Source organism: Cyrtonyx montezumae, unplaced genomic scaffold, assembly GCF_038088225.1.
Source record: "Cyrtonyx montezumae isolate F1298 unplaced genomic scaffold, pur_monq_1.0 scaffold_5, whole genome shotgun sequence".
In the NCBI taxonomy this organism is placed as follows: Eukaryota; Metazoa; Chordata; class Aves; order Galliformes; family Odontophoridae; genus Cyrtonyx; species Cyrtonyx montezumae.
The window spans coordinates 18,775,364-18,793,977 of record NW_027072056.1 but is presented as its reverse complement, the minus strand read 5'-3'; the positions used below and the strand labels follow the sequence as shown (position 1 = coordinate 18,793,977).

The 18,614-nt window shown below is 47.3% G+C and overlaps 1 protein-coding gene across 4 annotated transcripts in view; it reads right to left on the bottom strand.

The window, feature by feature from the left end:
• The window catches only part of TNIK (TRAF2 and NCK interacting kinase), a 135,500-nt gene that overhangs the window by 97,281 nt on the left and 19,605 nt on the right, over window positions 1–18,614 (bottom strand). For all 4 annotated transcript variants that reach the window (XM_065748449.1, XM_065748451.1, XM_065748450.1 and 1 more), the window contains exon 2: window positions 15,939–16,004. In XM_065748449.1, the coding sequence (XP_065604521.1) occupies window positions 15,939–16,004 (66 nt within the window). The remainder of the gene's footprint in view (window positions 1–15,938; window positions 16,005–18,614) is intronic.

The window sequence follows — 18,614 nt, the reverse complement described above, 5'->3', positions numbered from 1 at the left end:
TTGCACTAGTCCTGTTCACACCCACAGAGGTTCTTCAGAGGATGGAGCTGCTGGGAAGCTTTCTCCCCACAGCCAGAGGCACAGAGGGCCAGGCCTGCTCAATACTGAATGCCAAGTTGCAGATGTGCTGTGTCTTCTTTTTTTCCAGTAGCTGTTCCTCCTCATATTGACCCTGAAGCTGATTTCTCCTTCCCCAGGGACTCAAGGTCAATTGGATCTTAGGAGAGATGGGATGAAGGTGTTTGTTAAAGGATGGTTCATGCCTTTACAGGGCACATATCTCAAGTAAACATAGTAATCAGGATCCATCAGCAAATTAATAGGTGCTTACTTGGGCATACCCTGCAAACCTCACCTCCCTTAGTCTACTTGTTAAATACACTGTTTTCTACTTCAGCAGTGCCTCCTCTTTCCTCTCCTGGGGAATCTGTTTTCCTTCACAGCAATTGCTGCAATTCCATTTCTTCTGCTAGAATCGGCAGTACATCTTGTGGTAGCCCCTAATGGTGGGCATCAATAAAACATGACTGGCCTTCCAAGCCTTTTGTTTTCCAGTCAAACATATATATCTGCTTTCTCCCTTCCAGCACCACCCTGGCCCAGCTGGGGGACCTCTCCATTACTGCTGTTCAGCTGACATCACTTAGATGAATGCTGTGGGACCAGTCACCCCAGAGAGCTTCCTTCCTCCTCCATCATCCTGAGGTGCCCATCTAATACAAACATTTTCCTTCACATCTCAGTAGCTGCTCTAACAAAATATCAACATTCCTATCAAACCCATTACCCTTCTACCCATTTTTGGGTAGCTCTGCTTCGCACAATTTCATTAGAAGCCTTCATACCCATTAAGGCCTGAAAGAATGAGTGCCAATGGCCTTTTGTAGGTTAATCCACAAGAGATCAAGAGAGTGCAAGACATTCTGTCTATTCAAATTACTCATTTTACAGTATAATAGTATGAATATTAATATTGTCCATTGAAAAAGTGTGTTAATTAGGATGTTGGCAGTTTTCTGGGCCACTGCCACCCGAAGTAAGCACTCAGAGTACGTGACTATTCAAGCAGAGGTCCCAGATTGCTGTCAGGCTCCTCCAGCCTGCTAACGACAGCAAAGCACGCAATCCTACCATGAGAGCTCGATGGTCAAAACAAATTAATGAGGGAACTGCCTACAGAGGGTTAATATTACTCATTTTCCTCTACCGATTTCAGTTATTCCCCTTCCTAGAAAAACAGTATTTAACCAGACCAAAAATAATTTGCATGGAGCACATACGCTAGCATCTGGGAGGGTTTTAAGCAAACAGAACAAACGCTTCATTAATAACCAAGTGCCAAGGAATCCAGAAAAAAATTTGCACCAGAATTCTTGACAACCATAGTAGCTTATTTCTTCTGATGCTTGATTTAGATTAAAAATAACCACTATGTTCCTTTGATAAAGCTAGTTTAGGTAGATCAGAGGATGGAGATGGATGTATACCTGGACAGTCACTGCAGTCTGTGTATCCTTATGCAGGTAAAGGCTCCACAAACTCAGGATCACGCCTGGTCATCAGTACATCATTAGCACATACATGATCTCTAAATTTAAAATGCAGTATTCCTCCCTTCCTGCCTCTAACTCTATTTTTACCCAATCCTGACTGTAGTCTGCTGATCTCAAGGTTAATCTTCATTTTCTGCTAGGAAAATGAAAAGTCAGCTACGTTCCAGATACCAGTGAGGTCTCCAGCTGCTCAGGCACCTACAGGCCTGATAAACCCAGTGTGAGCTTGCACCTTGCTGCAGAAGAAACACACATGAGCAACCCTAGGACACCACTGGCAGCTGCCCAAAACACCTGAGATTGCAAACATATTTGTCTTCTTCTCTGGAATAAACCCTAGACTTCTTCAATGTTTTTGCAAGAAAGAAATGCATTGAATAGTCCAATTTGAATGGAAAACCACAGGTTTTCTTTGGTTGTGATGATTTCCATAGGCAGAAGAGAAATGCCAGGTCCAAAGGACCTAACATACACATGGGCCTTCCCTGCTTTGCATCAAGGGAGGTGTTATCCCTTGGAATCACTATGAACTGGAAATAGGAAGCCAGTTTTTTTTACTGCCATTTGCCATGGCAATAAAGGGTCAAGTTCTTCTCCTTGGAGAGACTGCAGCCAAAATATATTTTCACAAATGCATTTCTCAGCGTGGTGGGATTGACAACACATCCAGTATCTCTCTCTTCATAATATTAAGAAATGCTATTTCTGGCTCATACTCAAGAGCCAAGAGATCCAGTTTCTCTTGCAAACTCACTGCAGGATTTCCAGCAAAGCCTTCTGCCCCCATCACTGCAGCAGGTATTTGCAAACACCTCCCAAGACACCAGATCTTCATTTTCAGAAGCTCCCAGCACCCTGACCCGCAGGGCATGTCAGACAACAGAGGGTCCTGGCAGCACAGCTGAAGGTCAGGTCCTTTTTCTGCCTCCATTTAAACTGGGGCATCTAAAATTAGAGCAGACTTTGTGAGTGTGGATGACCAGGGCCTCTGGTCTTTGGATTCCTGGCCTGTATTATCAAGCAGCAGAAGACTGTGTGAGTGTACAGATGCATGGGGTGGAGAAAGAGGTTCAAAACCAAACAATTTAAAGTTGTTCAAAATCTGTAGTTGGAGGCAACTACAGAAACCTCTTAATAATCTGGTGCCTAAATCTCCTCCTTGGAAGAGTTATCATCTGTCATCTACCAAATGCTAATCCTCTTTCTTCTGACTTTGCCTCTATCTTCTTTTCCCCCTCTCTGTATGAGCACAAGCACCTTTAATCTTAATTTCAGATGTACTTTCCATGATGTTGCAGGTGTGTTATCTGCAGCTGACAATATCCACCAGGTATTTTGCCTTAAAGGACACTGCTTGACCTTGCAACAGCTTCCGTGCCTCTAGTTCTAGACACTGAGCATTTCTATTTGAATGGATCACAAGCCATCACTCTTCTGTATCCATTATTAGCAGAGAGCCAGCTACCCAGTGAGCTGCAGCTTTGGGTTGTTTTTTTTTCCCTCCAAATGCAGCATTTCTTCTCAGGCAGAGACATATTATGGCAATTCAGACACTGACAACTGTGTAAATCACACCCAGGCAAGAGTTATTGATGACCTCATTCCAGTGAAGTATTATATGATCAGACTGCCCCACGGTGTTTTGATCATCTGAGAACCCTGAAAGTCGCAAGCTCCATTTTGCTCAGGAATCTAACAAAGGGCATCATCTGTGACAAAAGGCACTTAGAGCACTTCTCTTAAATTACCTCATTTCACACCAGCGCTAACAAATACTTGTTTTCCTTTCTTAATACACTCTCTCTGCCTATAACCGTTTTCATTTTTCTAATTTTGAATGTAAATGTTTCCAAGGTATTGATCCCTTCTGCTAGAAATCTTTCCTTCTGTTTCTATTAGTTCTTGTACACAGCCTAATTTCAGTCTGAGCAGTGCATCCAACACAAGCGCCCTTCTGGCAGACCCGTCTCCCGGGAGCTGACGTGATTAATATCTCCCGTGCAACACAAATCACATTCTTCAGACCCAGCTCCTCCACACTGCTGCCATTCCCTGAATTGGTATTCTCACATCTTTTATTAAACGATATAATTAGCTTATTTCTTCTCAAGTGCCTTCTGAAATAGGTTGTGAATGGTCACCGATAGGAGAACAAAAACCAGCACTCGAAGCGTGGAGGTGCTCAAAGAGGCAACAAATTCCCTTGGCTATGCCAAATTTCAGCTATAGACAGATGCAAAAGCAACAACAACAACAACAAGAAAAACTCCTATTAGCCTTTTTAGGCTGTAATTCAGGTGCACAGGGCATGCTAAGTTGGCACTCAAGTGACTGGGGTGTAGTCTACAGCAAAGCTCTATGCAGACAACTCACAAAACCCAAATCAGACAAAGACAACCTGCCTAATGAGAAACGCATCACTTGAGAGAAAGCCCCTCCCCAGACCCCCGATGCATTCCTGTAAGCAAAAATCTGTAATCTAAAACTCCCATGCTCTGCACAATCTGGCATGCAAGCGTAACAGTGTGCATGGAAATCCATTTAACGCCCAAGGAGATGCACAGCAGCCAGCGTGAAGGAACAACATGCCTTGACAGCTCTGGCTTTGCAAGGACAGACAAGACCCTGGATCCAAACACAGCTGCTGGTTAACTCTGGGGATGAGGTTACAGCTATAGCATCACCGAGGCCACCTCCATCCCACTCAGCCTGGCAGAGCAGCTCATCATGCTTGAAGTGCTTCTGAGCACACTCAAGCGCCGCACCTTCTCTATCCCAACAGATGATGTTCTTTGTCAACTAAAAAACCCACTGTTCTCAGATGACTTTTGAGGGATGTGCTCACTGAGTGGCTGCTGCAGGACTTCAAGTAACTGCAACTGGTAGGGACAGATGAGTCACCTCCACACTGGTCATGAGTTTGGTTTTCTTCATTCTAAGGCAGTTCCATGACTACAATAAAAATGCTCTTTCCTAAGTCCACAACTGCAATGCTATGCTCCATTTCAGATGCTCACTCTTCTCACCTAAGATTTCAATTCTCGTTTGCAAACTACCCCTTGAGTTAGCCTTATCAGCATTCAGATGCACAATTCACCTGGAACAGGCTATTCACAGAAATTCTGCTGAACTGGCTGTCCTTCTACTAGTTACATACAGAAGAAAGGCTTTGGCCTCAATCCTGGATCTGCTGAATTAGAGTGCAGAAGAGAAGACCCCCAAAGCCCAGCAATCTGAAGGCACCTCCTCCCAGCACCGGCAGCACTGTCTGCTTTGGCTGTAACAACTACTGCTCTAACGAACACAGACTAACAGCAAGTCCAGCTGCATGTGCAGTTTTTCTTAAACACAAATTGCTGCTTACATGTGAACTTCTTCTTCCATAAAACAAAGATATATTTCCAGCCTTTCATGTTGCCCGTAACAGCTTCAAACTACAGAGGTTTTTATCCACCAGGCTGCGAGGAAGGAGGTCGGCCAGAGATTTCTGAATGCTCAAGTTAGGTACTTAATGAGGCATCATATTCCCAACTAATGGTTTTGCTCGGGGACAAATTGCAACACCAAGGAAAGTATTAGCATAAAGACTTATTAGTTGAAAGACTTGCCATCTTTTCAAATGGGGAAGCAAAGCACCAAAAAAAAGCATAAATGGGGGATTAAGCGCCTGCCAGACTACGTGCCATCCCTGCCAACACAGTGCTAAGCACACAGGCCCTGGCAGGACAGGTGATGGTGTCTCCCCAGCATGTCCCTGGCACTCTCTGTAACCACAGGACACCTCTGCACCATCCCATTCCCTTGAGGATCCCTGAAGACACCCTCGATTGCTTGCCCAGATGGAGGAACCACCCTGGAGCTCACAATGACTGCGCTGCAGTTGTTTCAAGGAAAACCTGTAAGAAAAGAATCCCACCTTTTAGCTAATAAGGAAGATCCATGAGTTTTTAGCTGTTGTTGTTTTCTTTAAACATAGCAATTTTTACAGTACAAAGCCTGCTCTCGTTTTATTGAGATGCTATGCAGACAAACATAAACTACATTTCTTCACACTGACCCTGTTAATAACTATTTCTCAAGGGAACAGAGGAACTGTAACAAGCTAACACTATTTGTTTATTTGGAATTCAATAGCTATACTTATTTAAAAAAAAAAAAAAAACAATCCCACACAAAAACATCTGCTGCAGTGTGATGGAAAAGGAGAAGTGTGTGGCAATGCCCAGACCCTATAGCAGGGAAAAGCATCACCCCCACCACGCTGCACTGACAGGGCCGGTTCAGATAAGGTGCCCACAGAAAGCTAACAAAGCCAGCACAGGTTCCACACCGGGACTGTGGGCACTTCAGAAAAATTAACTATGGGAATCCAAAATCCAATTTTTATCCTTTTTGCAGCTCCCCCCCCCTCCGCAGTTCTCATTTATGAACATACTGTGCTGGATTAGCTCCCTGCCCTCTCTGCCCCCGCACACAGAGGTCACTTCAAGTAACGCCTGCTCTCAGATTCAGTCTTTAAGTGGATTAAAAAAATAATCTGCAGAAGGTTATTCATAAGTTCATAAGTTCATAAGTTCATAAGTTCATAAGGTTGGAAAGGACCTATAAGATCATCTAGTCCAACCATCCTCCTATCACTATCTCTACCCAACTACTAAATTAAGTCCTTTAGCACCTCATCTAAACGCTTCTTGAACAGCGCTAGGGATGGTGCCTCAACCACCTCCCTAGGCAGGCCATTCCAGTGCCTGACCACTCTTTCAGAAAAGAAATGCTTCCTGAGGTCTAATCTAAATCTTCCCTGGCGCAACTTGTGGCCATTCCCTCTCGTCCTGTCATTACTTATCAGGGAGAAGAGGCCTACCCCCTCCTCACCACAACCCCCCTTCAGGAAGTGGTAGAGTGCAATAAGGTCTCCTCTGAGCCTCCTCTTCTCCAGACTAAACAATCCCAGCTCCCTCAGCCGCTCCTCATAAGACTTGTGCTCCAGACCCCTCACCAGTTTTGTTGCCCTTCTCTGAACACGCTCCAGGGCCTCAATGTCCTTCTTGTAGTGAGGGGCCCAAAACTGAACACAGTACTCGAGGTGCGGCCGTACCAGAGCTGAGTACAGGGGGATGATCACCTCCCTGCTCCTGCTGGCTACACTATTTCTAATACAGGCCAGGATGCTGTTGGCCTTCTTAGCCACCTGGGCACACTGCCGGCTCATGTTGAGCCGAGCATCAACCAACACCCCCAGGTCCTTTTCCTCTCTACATTCTTCAAGCCATTCTGCCCCAAGCCTATAGCATTGCATGGGGTTATTGTGGCCAAAGTGCAGGACCCGGCACTTGGTCTTATTGAACCTCATCCCATTTTGCTCAGCCCAGCTGTTCAGCCTATCCAAATCCCTCTGAAGGGCCTCCCTACCCTCAGGCAGTTTGACACATCCTCCCAGCTTTGTGTCATCTGCAAACTTACTGAGGGTACACTCAATTCCCTCGTCTAGGTCATCAATAAAGATATTAAACAAGATGGGCCCCAAAACTGACCCTTGGGGGACAAAAAAAAAATTAAAAAACCGTGATAATAATATTGGTATCCACAAAATCCACTTGGTACATTTCTTTTCCAAAAAGATAATCCCAAACCTGTCTCTGGACATCCCAGTTTACCAAATAACCTTTCTGAAATGGGAGAATATAGAAGAGGCCGGAGGGGTCTTTGATTTCATCTAGTTGATTTGCCGTGAAGGTTTTCAAGCGTGCAGTCTTGGATCTGAACTGGCAGTTGGGAATGACGCTGACGTGCGCGTGGCTGTAGCCGATCTTGGCGTTGTAGGCGCCGTTATCCAGCACCAGCGTCGCCATGCTCCCCACGGCGCCACGGCCGCCGCCGTCCCAGTATTGATCCGCCACCGCCGTGGATCGCTATGGTTACCATACAGCGGAGGAACAGCGCTCGCGCGCGTTGCCCGACGGGACGCAGGAGGGACGTGAAGACAACCTCCGGCTCCGGCTCCGGCTTCATGTTGCAAACTCGCCTACATGGTTCGTAAGAGCTCAATGAAACAGCAAGGGCTACTGCAGAGGGTGAGGAAGGGAACATGGGGCTCACACTGCCTGGCTGGGGTGCACAGCATCACATCCACCCTAGCTGTATCAGAGAGCCCCAACCAGGGCAGGGAAGGACATGTAACTTCTCTAAGGCCCTGCATCAATACAGGCACTTCCACCTGCCATGGGAAGGCCTGAGGTCTGTTGTAGGATGAGAGCACTGTGGAGGCTGAGCTGGAGCCAATGCTGCTAGACCATGAAATCTCCCAACCACACAACTGAAGTGAACCCAGCAACCCAGGCACCTACACCACACACAAGTAGAAATCCACCCTAAGAGAATGCTCACCAGGTCTAACTCCACACCTCAATTTAATATTTAAATAATAACCTCAATACCTGCTGCAGACCTGTGGCCCACAGCTGACTCTACTGGGATGCATCCTGCACTTCATGTTCCTTCTGCTCAGAAAACAAAAGCAATGCATGAGAAATGAATGTACCCAACACTCATTCCTTAAGAGCAAAGTCATTCCAGTACAGTGAGGCAGTGGGAGGTCTGTATTCTGTACATAAAAAGACAGGAATGTCTTGCAACCCCATCCTTTCTGGACCAAATCCTTGCACAAACTTAGCTCTTGGTCAGGCTGTGCGACACAGCCTGCACCAGTGGAGCGAAGGAAAAATAACAATAAAAAAGAGATAGCAACAAGCCACCATTCTTATGTGAGAAGAGGGAAAAGGAAAAAAAAAGCAGCAGCACACAGCATTCAGGAGAAGGCTATGTTTGCTTGGCACTTTCCATCTTTAAGTAATTAGCGTCAAGGGCTTCCTAGGTAATCTAAGAATAGGGTAGGGGATGTTGAGAGCCACACTTCTTGCTGGGGTGAAGGAAAAGATGCTGAGCTCCAGCTGGATGCCCTTTGGTATTACCTTCCTTCAGGCTCTCAGTGTCAGCTGTAAGTCAGGATGCATCAAAATTTGAAAAGATGCAAAAAATAACAGGTGAGAAACATCTCCAGAGACAGCACTCCAGCAACCATGGAAGCCCCAAACATGCAGCACGAGCCAACACTCAGATTCTGCTCTTCACCCTCGTGCCCTTCTCTAAGTTTTCCAAAAAGACCTCTGCTGCCCTTTTAGCTGCACGTGCCAGCTCCAGAGCTGAGAGTATACACCACCTCCCGGCACCAACTCCAATCTCATACTGATTAGATATTATAAACAAGTCAACAACAACAGCAAATCAGCATGCATCAGCCTCTGCTTGCAGCAAGACCCTCCCCATTCTCCTTCCTGTAGGGGGATCACATCAGCTTACTCTAAGAGGGCATTTTTTAGCAACACACTTGAGCCTTGCAGCAAACAAACCTCACCCACTAGCCATGGTCATGCTGTTACCATGTCCTGCATTACAGTGGTAACAGCACCCAAAGCTGCCCCTCCTGAACAGGAGAGCAATGCATGCCCCCAAGCCCTAGAAGCCCCCTACTTTCTCCCTTCGGGAGGCTCCACCTGCACCAAACATCCATACATCAACCAGCTCTGGTCCACTATCACATGCCCTACAGATACCAGGGCATTATTGCTGACCAGCAAACTGGGCTACTCCACAGAGGACCCCAGAGCTCCTAGACCAGTAGCTCCTGAGGGACAGAAGTTGGTACTGGAAACAGTGCTTGTTCAGGAGCTCTGCAGAGTGGTGCCTGCCCAGAGCATCCTTTAATCCCAGCGGAGCAAGCAGAGGGCTCTCCCTCCTGCTGCACCCATCCGAATAGCGCTGCCAGACCAAGTACCACATCCCTATCCTCTGCAGCATGCTGATGGCTTTGCTTAGCATCTCCAAAGGCAGCTGTCTTCCTCCTGAGCCACTGCAGACATTTTCTCATCTTGCAAGACTGCGCAGTGTTTGCAGAAGCAGAGCACACAGCAACACAAGGATGTCCCTGCAGAGACACACAGGGCAGCTCCTGCCCCCCACCTGCCCTTCCCACTGCAGGCTGCAGAGGGGGCGAGGGCATCAAGATTAAAAGGGAGATGAGAAATTAATTCGGGAACATTTTTTAATCACCTTTTGTAATCCGTGCTCCGCAGGGCTGAAATGTAAAAAGCACCTTTTCCTTGCATTATTCAGCAGGCAGAGAAGTGAGTGTGACATATTGGCACGTAGGTGTGTGTGGGCTGGGATCTTGGGGGGAGGGCGGGCTGAGGGTGCTCTGTGTGTTCAGAGAAGCAAGCAGCACACCGTGTACCAGTTGCTCTGGTAACAAAGCTTTTATTATTTATTTTTTTTTAATTTTTTCCACACAAAACATCATTTTTCAGTTTTCAGACTTCCTTGCTGGAATGGCAAAAAAAAAAAAAAAAAAAAAAAGCCAATACAACAAGTCCACATTTCAGAAATGCACAAACACACGCAGCATTTGAGTCAGCAAAGGAAGGATCTCCTCTAGGGATAAGCTAACATCACACGCCATCTGATAAGCTGAGGTCCCCAGCTCTCCCTCTGATAAAGCCAGTGTGCACTGCAGTACAGCAGCCTGCCAGCCCGGCCCTACCGTGCCCCAGTGAGAAGCAACACAAACGTGCAGAACAAACCCACAAGCCGGCAGCCCCCCGAGGAGCACAGACCCCGCTGGGCAGTGCTCTGTGCAGCACAGGAAGCCAGCCCGGCGGAAGCAATGGCTTAGTACGTAATGCTGGCCTGCTAATACGGGAGGATTATAAAGCAGCTTGTAAGTCTTGTAAATCCACTCACATTCACACAGCCCTCGCACGACCTTGAGGACCCAGGGGTGCCTCGAGGGGCAGCGTCCCCCACACCGACCCCACAGAAGGATTGTATTATCCAGAACGCAGGGGAATGGGCCAAGCTGAGGGGCTCAGCCTGCAGCATCCATCAGACCATGCCACAGAGTGGATGCACGCATGTATGTGCATGAGATTACTCCTGCAGCCTGCTGTGCCATGCAGCAAATGTGTTCTATGAAAAAGAAATTGGGAATTGAAAGTGACCCGAAGCCACGGATACAGCACTAGAAGAACACACTTGGCTCAAGGAACGCTCAGTTTGTGTTATAAACTAACAGGAAGGTGGGAGATGTGAAATGCTTAAGGTGCTCTCAGAAGTCAAAGGCTGGCTGTCACAGGTCAGGGATAGTGACCGTGGGACAGGCACTGAGATGGGCCAAGGCAGCATGTAAGCAGCAGGGCTCTCTAGCAAGGCACAGCAGCCAGCCTTCAGCCACAATGGCTGTGTGCACAGCTAAGATTAATTCTTTACAGCAACAATCTGCAGGAAACAATAATTTTGTGCAGCGTGGTAACTTCGTCCACTGGGCTAAAAGCAACAGTGATTAATTATCGAACTATTGACCATCAGTCTTTCAGAAAGAGAGACAATAAAACAACCAATTATTAAAAACAATTAATGTCATTCTCAACTCAAGCTAATTACTTGAACTGCTAATAATGACCTGGGAACCTGCAGAGTCTCTGTTCCCACCAGGCTGAGCCAGGCCATGGCCAGGCTGAACACAGCACAAGCCTGCGCAGGAGTTATTCTCTCATACCTCCCCTTGAAAAAAAAAACCGTAAAACAAAGAAAAAGTCTTTCCCTGTCTGTAGCATATCCACCTGCTCCCCATCCACCAGTGGGACACACAGCAGTGCCTGAGGTGCTGGGTGCCTAGACGGCAAATGAACAGCACCAGGGCTGGCAGGACCACATTATCCAGGCCCAGGGATGCCATCACCACAAGAAAGCCACAGGTGGCTATCAGAAATTCAAATTCTTCATTTGCTTTCTCATTTCTACACACCTCAATATCTTCACCTCCTGGGTGTTCGCCTCCTGGTGAACTGGTACTGGCTTCAGGCAGACACAAGCTGGGTAACAAACATAAGCCCTGACAGAAGACCTTGGGATACATTTCACAGACCCAGAGAATGGCTTGGGTTAGAAGGGACACCAGAGATCATTTAGTTCCAAACCCCCTGTCACAGGCAGGGCTGCCAACCACTACATTTCCTCATCATTTTTCCCCATATACCATATCCCAGAAATACAGAACAGTGTAGCAGAGAGGAATTGGAAAAACAGTGACATTCTTTTCACTGCAGCCCACAGTGTCCCAACGCCGCTCCTGTGACACACTCAGGGACCAGCAGCACACATCCCACTGCCTAAGTGAGAGTGCAGAATGATGCTGTGCAACAGCATTGCACTTATGTGCCATTTACCAGCTAATTAAACAATCAATAGGATCAATAGTTACTGTGTGGTTATGGAGTTGGCCCGTAGCACTGGATCTTGCACTTTATAAAAGTGGGCTTTGCTGACGCTGTAAATTAGATGGTCCCAAAGCCAGTGGCACCACCAAGCGTTGTCCTGCTGGGGGGAGGAAGCAGCACGTGAGTGTGTAATCTTGGCATCATTTATCTCCCTGTTCAATGCTGGGAAACCACGTGAGATGAGAATGCTGATGGTTACCACCTGACCTATTTTCCAATTACTTCCAGTACTGAGAAGACTTGCATCAGGGCAAGTGATCGTAGAAGGACAGTATTACAGAATCATTTGAGCTGCAAGGAACCTTTCAAGGCCACGGGGTCCAAACCCCCTGGAAATGAACAGGGACACCACAGCTTGATCAGGTGCTCAGAGCCCCATCCAGCCTGACCTTGAATGGCCCCAAGGATGGGGCATCCAGCACCTCTCTGCTCCACCTGTGTCACCACTTCATCACCCAATATGTTGTGCATGGGTTTGCTCCAAGCCTGTCCCCCCAGCTGCATGTTGATGCCCAGAGTCACCAAAACAACTGGCTAAAGCCACAGGGAAGACAGCCTCATTGGTAACATATTCAATGCACAATTTTCCCCTGGTTTTGAGCAATCTGAATGGTGTTTCTGAGTAACCTGGTTTTGTTTTGCTCTCAGCTTTCATGTCTATTGGGGTTAGCAGCTGCAGCTGACAATGTGCTCTATCTAGGCAGTCTAAGTACGCACTGGAGGACTTTTTGCTTGCTATCTAAAGCAAAATGGAGATAGGTGGTAATAACAACGCTCTGCAATAAAACAACTCCTCTCATAATGCTCTAAAGCCTTATCAAAACTTTCAGCAATTTCTGTGTCTACCATTTTGCTTCCAGTCATCATCTACATGCTAAAAAACAGTGAGGCAATGGCTTCATTCCCTATGTTCAATGTCCTCTATTCCTGTCAGCCACTTCTCTAAATGCTAACAAAAAGAAAACCCAGGAGCACAATAGTGCAACCCAGGCCTCACACTGGAGCTCTTGGCCTTGTAACAAATACAGTTTACAGTCTGTGCCATTAGATGCAGGGTTACTAGAAAATAAAGCAAATCTTCCAATTCAATCAGAGAGAGAAACCAGCACCATGTCTCCATACAACAAAAATGAAACTATTCACAGGGGGTTGTTAAGTGGAGAGCAAAGAATGCTCTCTCTTCCCTTGTGGTCCTGAGTGAAGGAAAGCCTGCCTAAAAATACAAAGACTGTTCTTGGCCACCTAATGGCACCATAATGACTGCTTCATGGTCCAGCCCCAGAGCCCTGCAGACTCTCCCACGCATCAAACATTGGGGACTCCAAACAGCTTTACAAGAACTGACCTCTAAGCTGCCCACAGGATGACTGTTGGAAGCCATCCATCAGCAGGCACCATACGGAATTACCATGCTGGATATTCTAGAGGCAACGTCTCCAATTAATTAATAGTCTGAGAGATTAGTAGTCTGTTGTACTGTGTCTGCCTCACGTGGATCCATGGGAAAAAAAAAAAAGATGCTTCAGAGGGATGCTGCACTGGTCCTACACCAAACCAGAAGCTGTGAAACACTTGTGGCTCTGGAAGTCTCTCTTGTGGCACTCCTGGGCCAGGCTGGTGGAAGAGCTGCTGCTATGACAAGTACCTTGCTATGGCTTTCCTCACCTCCTCACCTCAAAAAATCACGGCCACCCTGCATAAATGGAAGGGAGCCCAGCAGCCTTGGCTCCTGGGCAGGCAGACTGGCTGAGGACACCTCATCCACAAGTACAACCAAAGCCCTGCAAGGTCCTCTGCCTGAAGCCAACAGCTCGCTGCTGTCCCAAAGGCAGAGCTCTTTCCTCACTGCAGAGAGGCCCATGGGGCAGAGTGAGTACTGCAGTGAGCTGCTTTTTCCACGTCTGTAACGTGACCAGAGACAAACATGCACCTACAGAGAGGTGGGAAAAACCCAGATCTGACTGAGATGGCTTTAAAATGGCTATGGAACAATTGCCTGGTTACAGCAGATACAACTCTTAAGTGTGTGATCTCAAAAGTGTTTTTTCAAAGGTAGCCAGAAGGTCTAAGTGTCTCGAAAGCTGTTCCATTTGTTTTACTTTAAGAGATAAATACAGCAGTGGTATCTGGAGGAAAATAATCACAGAGATCTTATTTCTGCTAGGTTTTAGGGTGGGACACCATAAACAGTTATGTGTGCTTTATATCAAAGTGTCCTTTTGTTTATAAAGTGGATATTACTCCAAGACTTCAATTTCAGAGAACTCTGAGCTCAGCCTTAGCTTGAATTCATACCTCAATACTTCCTAGCTGGATTTGGACAGCAGCTTTCCCCCTCCCCATCACCATCCTATCCTGTCTGGCACCAGCCAAAGACTATTGGATTGTCCCAGCAGAAGGGAGGTTTTTCTTCACACAGCAGGAAAAAAAGAAACACCAGAGTTCAGAATGCCTTCCCTCCCGAAATCCTACAGCTAAATGTTTCTGGATGGATCTTCCCCCGCTTTATGATCTCATATAGGCACACTGGAAAAAGTCAAACAGTGCAACAGGAAGCACGCATAGCAGAGCTGTGCAAAGAACAGCATGAGCATCAGATAGTTTATTTCCCTTTTTCAGCTTTCCACAAAAACACTATGCTTTCAAAAGGCTGTTAAAGGTGCATAGTTTCCACTGATTGTTAGAAACATGCCCAAGTTAAAATTAGGTCACCCTCCACCATTTTATGAGCGGCTGAAAAGAAAAACAGCTCTGAGACCATTGGTGAGAACAATGGGAACACAGACACCACCGTCCTCACGGAGAAAAACAACCTCAGCACTACACCAAGGGGAAGGCTCCTGGAACATAGAAGGTTTTCGGAGGGAAGTTCTGTTTGGTTGAGTTTTAAACTTATCCCAGTTTAAAAAATTTCACACATTTTCAACTCCAGAAGTTTCAGTTCATCCTCGGTTCGCTTCAGTTCTTCTATCACGGAATTGATGGAATCAGCCTACGGCGGTGGGAGGATGGGGAAACCAGGATTCAGAACAAATATCTCCTGACAGGTAGCTTTCTAAGCACCCTTTTCTTCTTCTCTTCATTAGGGACAGCTCACTGTCTTCCACTGTGTGACAGGCAAGTGCTTTCACACTGACCCAGGGGGAGTACATGAATGTATTTGTTTCTATTGTCAAAAGGGAACAGGGGCAAGGCAGGCAAATGGAATCTCTGTGTAAGCACACATGCACATATACACAGATCAATGCCCACACGTACACAAAGCTTTGGAGAATGGAGCCCATGGAGCTACTGTCTGCCAGCAGACCCAAAATACTTGGCAAATTCCACCATGCAAAAGCGACACAAAACTTCCTTACACCATACACTGAGTGTAAGTAAATCCAGACTTAAAAATAATTCAACCCTTCCCAATCTCATAAAAATCATCCACAACAAAGTACCACCAAGGAACCAAGTTCTGGAAATCCTTTGAGCTAGAAGGTGCCGGGGCAGGTGACGTAGCTCAGAAAAAGACGGGCACTTTAAACAGTTTTGAAAAGAAGCTCACCATTGGGTTTATAATTCTGCTCTCCTTTGTACTCTCATTTGGAACACTGGTTACTGATGTCTGCAGAGGTTTTAAAGCAAGCCTTCAGAGCAGCAGGTTTGACAGCAACTCACCTGAGTGCTAGCCCCACAGTACAGGCAGGGCAACAGGCTGCAGCAGGCCTCCTGGCTCCCATGGCCACAATACAGCTCTTCAGAATAGACCCAGATTTATCTATTATACCACAGACTCCTCATTCCCTCCTCATCCCATCATCAATAAAAAGCAAACAGGAGAAGGGGGGGGAAAGAAAAAAGCAATTCATTCCTTATAGCAACAGTTTCAGAATGAATATAAGCTCCATGTGATGCGCAGTAATTGAACACACAACCAAAAGGCCAAAATCCAGCAGGGGTTCTAATCAGGCCTGAATGTGGAGGAATCTCACCAGCCTGATGCACTGGGATGCTCCCACGTTCAGTATATGGCCAACAGAGCCCACATCAGACATCAGCATAGTCTTACCTTATACACCTGCCCATATGTGCCATTGCCAACGAGCTCCACCAGCTCAAAGATCCCCGCAGGATCCTAGGAGAAAAGGGAGAAAGAACACTGAATAAGCCATACTCTGACTTCTTCAAAAATAAGCAACCTACAAAGAGATCGACATTTTTCTGACAAATGTTTTGAATGTTTTCAGCTTTTCCAACAACGCAGGGATTAGCAGCACTGCAGTAACACTGAGCAGGGTGTTGTTAATCCACCCCACAGTGCTGAGCCATCCCCACATGGCCCTAGGTTTGAGGAGAAAGGAGAATAAGGGTTGGGGTTGGCCATAGGAACATTAGTAGATGACCAGCTCTGCCACAGCAGCAGGAAGATCAACCATCCAAAGCCTTCTCTGGGAGGTGGCAGAGGGAAGCCCTCCACCACTGCGTCAGATTATGAAACAGAGGTTTCACTCATCACAAAGCCTGGATCAATTCCGAATGACTTGTGGGTCCAGAAGTCAAACACTGAGTGTTTGTGAGCAGCTGACAAGTAAGGCTCAACATTTAATAACAGCACCAGTAAATTAAGCCACCCTTCCCCCAGCTGCACAGTTTCAAGAACATCACGTTGTGCCTTTGCACACCTCTTCCCATGGGCCCAAGCTCCCCGATTCACAGGGCTGAATCCCAAGCACAGCCTGGGCAGACAAAGCAGAACGGGGAAAACCCAACAAAAGTGTCCCAGCTGGAGCCCAAAAGTGCTATCCACCACCTGGAGCTGACCAAGTGCAGTTCTCCCAAAAAACAGATGGGAAAGGGAAGCAATAGTGCACCAAGTTTTAACAAACTGGGTGAGAAAGGAGGCGGGAGGGGAAATGACAGCAGCTGCTGTTTATTTTTTTGAGTTTCTTTCCTTAGGGTTATTCTCTGCAGTGCTGAAACAACTCTGAAAGAGGCTTTTCAAGTGTTACAAGTATATCTATTTTTGAATATTCACTAGGAGATTAAGAGAGAAGAAAGCTGTGCCTAGGGCAGATCATCAGGAGACTTGGAGAAGCACATCCAGGGAAGCAGCTGGCCAGTTCTGATAAAGAGACCCATTTTCCACATCATGTTTTCAGACCCCTTTCCACAGCTCCCCAACCCCAGAAGTACCCCCTATGCGTGGGTCAGCCCTCATTCACGCCACAAGTGGATGCCAGCCATGGGGCAGCCCCGGGTCCACCTGTGCCCTCTCGCCGTGTGGCTTCAGACCCCAGGACCCAGCTGAAAGCATACACATCGTGTCTGTCCTCCCTACTCGCTTCTTCCATGTGCTTTTGCAGGGGCATTGCCAAGGTAACGAGCAGCATTTCTGCTGCAGGAAGCGGCAGAATTTCAGCACAGCCCTAGCAACACGTCAGGAACGCAGAGCAGAGCGTGCTCGCTCCTCCCAGCAATGCAGTCCCTCCTTGGTGTGGCTTTTCCTCATGCAATGTTCCTCTCAGAGGGACAGCTCTGCTCCCAGCAGTGCCCAGCAGCAGCGTGTTGCTAATAGCCTTCCAAGAACACACACTGCAGAGGATGGGGAAGGGAGAAATCCTTCCTTCCACTGAACTGGAGATGAGCTTTGCATCTCAATGGCTGCCGGGGTCTGTCCTTGGGAGCTGGGGGACCCAGTCACTCCTGCAGAGCCTGAGCTGATGAGGTGCAGAGGGAGGAAAAGAGGACAGCATGCTGAATGGGGGCTTTTAGCTTAGCCAGGCAAAGAAACACAGAGCACAGAGCCCTGGCTGGGGACCAATCCAGGCCAGGCAGGAGTAATCCCAGACCAAATATAGCCCGTGCTGCAGATACTATGCCGGAGCTGGCAGCAGCCCCAGGCTCCGTGCTCCTACCCTCCGAGGGGCTGCAGGACCACCCCTGCATGCTGCCACAAGCCTGTTTCCATGGCTCCACAGAGAATATTGCTTTCACTTTGTTTGTTTAAACTGAAAATTAAACAAATAAAAGGAAAAACATCCAATCGATCTGTATGCTTGTGTTTAGAGAAACTGGAAAAGGGTGTGCTTTTGAAAACCAGGAAAAAAAAAAAAAAAGAATCAGCACTTAAGTTAAACCCAGGAATAATTTTCAGCTTTACATGAGCATCATGCAGAAAATGGTCTGCATTATCGTAGTACCACCACACTCTGCTGGGAGACACACAGCAGCAGACAGGTCCTCCTTCCCCCTCCCTGGCTCCAGAACAAAGGATTGGAGCAGGGGCAAAACCAGAGCTAGATAGGGCTGTGCTTTGGGCACTGCAAAGCACAGGTGCTCTGCACAGCAGAAGACGCTCATTTGCTGCAAACAGAAACACCGCTGCCTGGCATTGTGCTGGTAGAGATGCACATCCTGGCCTCAGGCGAGCTCAGAGCTCTGGCTCTCTGCAAGGCAACAGAGTGCCCAGCCCAATGTCTCAGCTGCGATGGGAAGGAAATAGTCACACAGCAGCACTCGTGGTGAAGGCAGCACAGAGCTCTGGGCAGGGCGGGCTGACACCCAAACCCTCCCGTGTCACATCTGGCTCTGCTTCTGCAGCTGCACCAGGATAGCATGAAGTTACAGAGGGTAATTCTCTGGAGATAACTCCCATAAAAGTAGGTAATATCAAGATCTGTGTGGCTGAACGGCGTGAGACACAAAACAAGGCAAGAGCACAATCACCTCGCGTAATACCATGGGA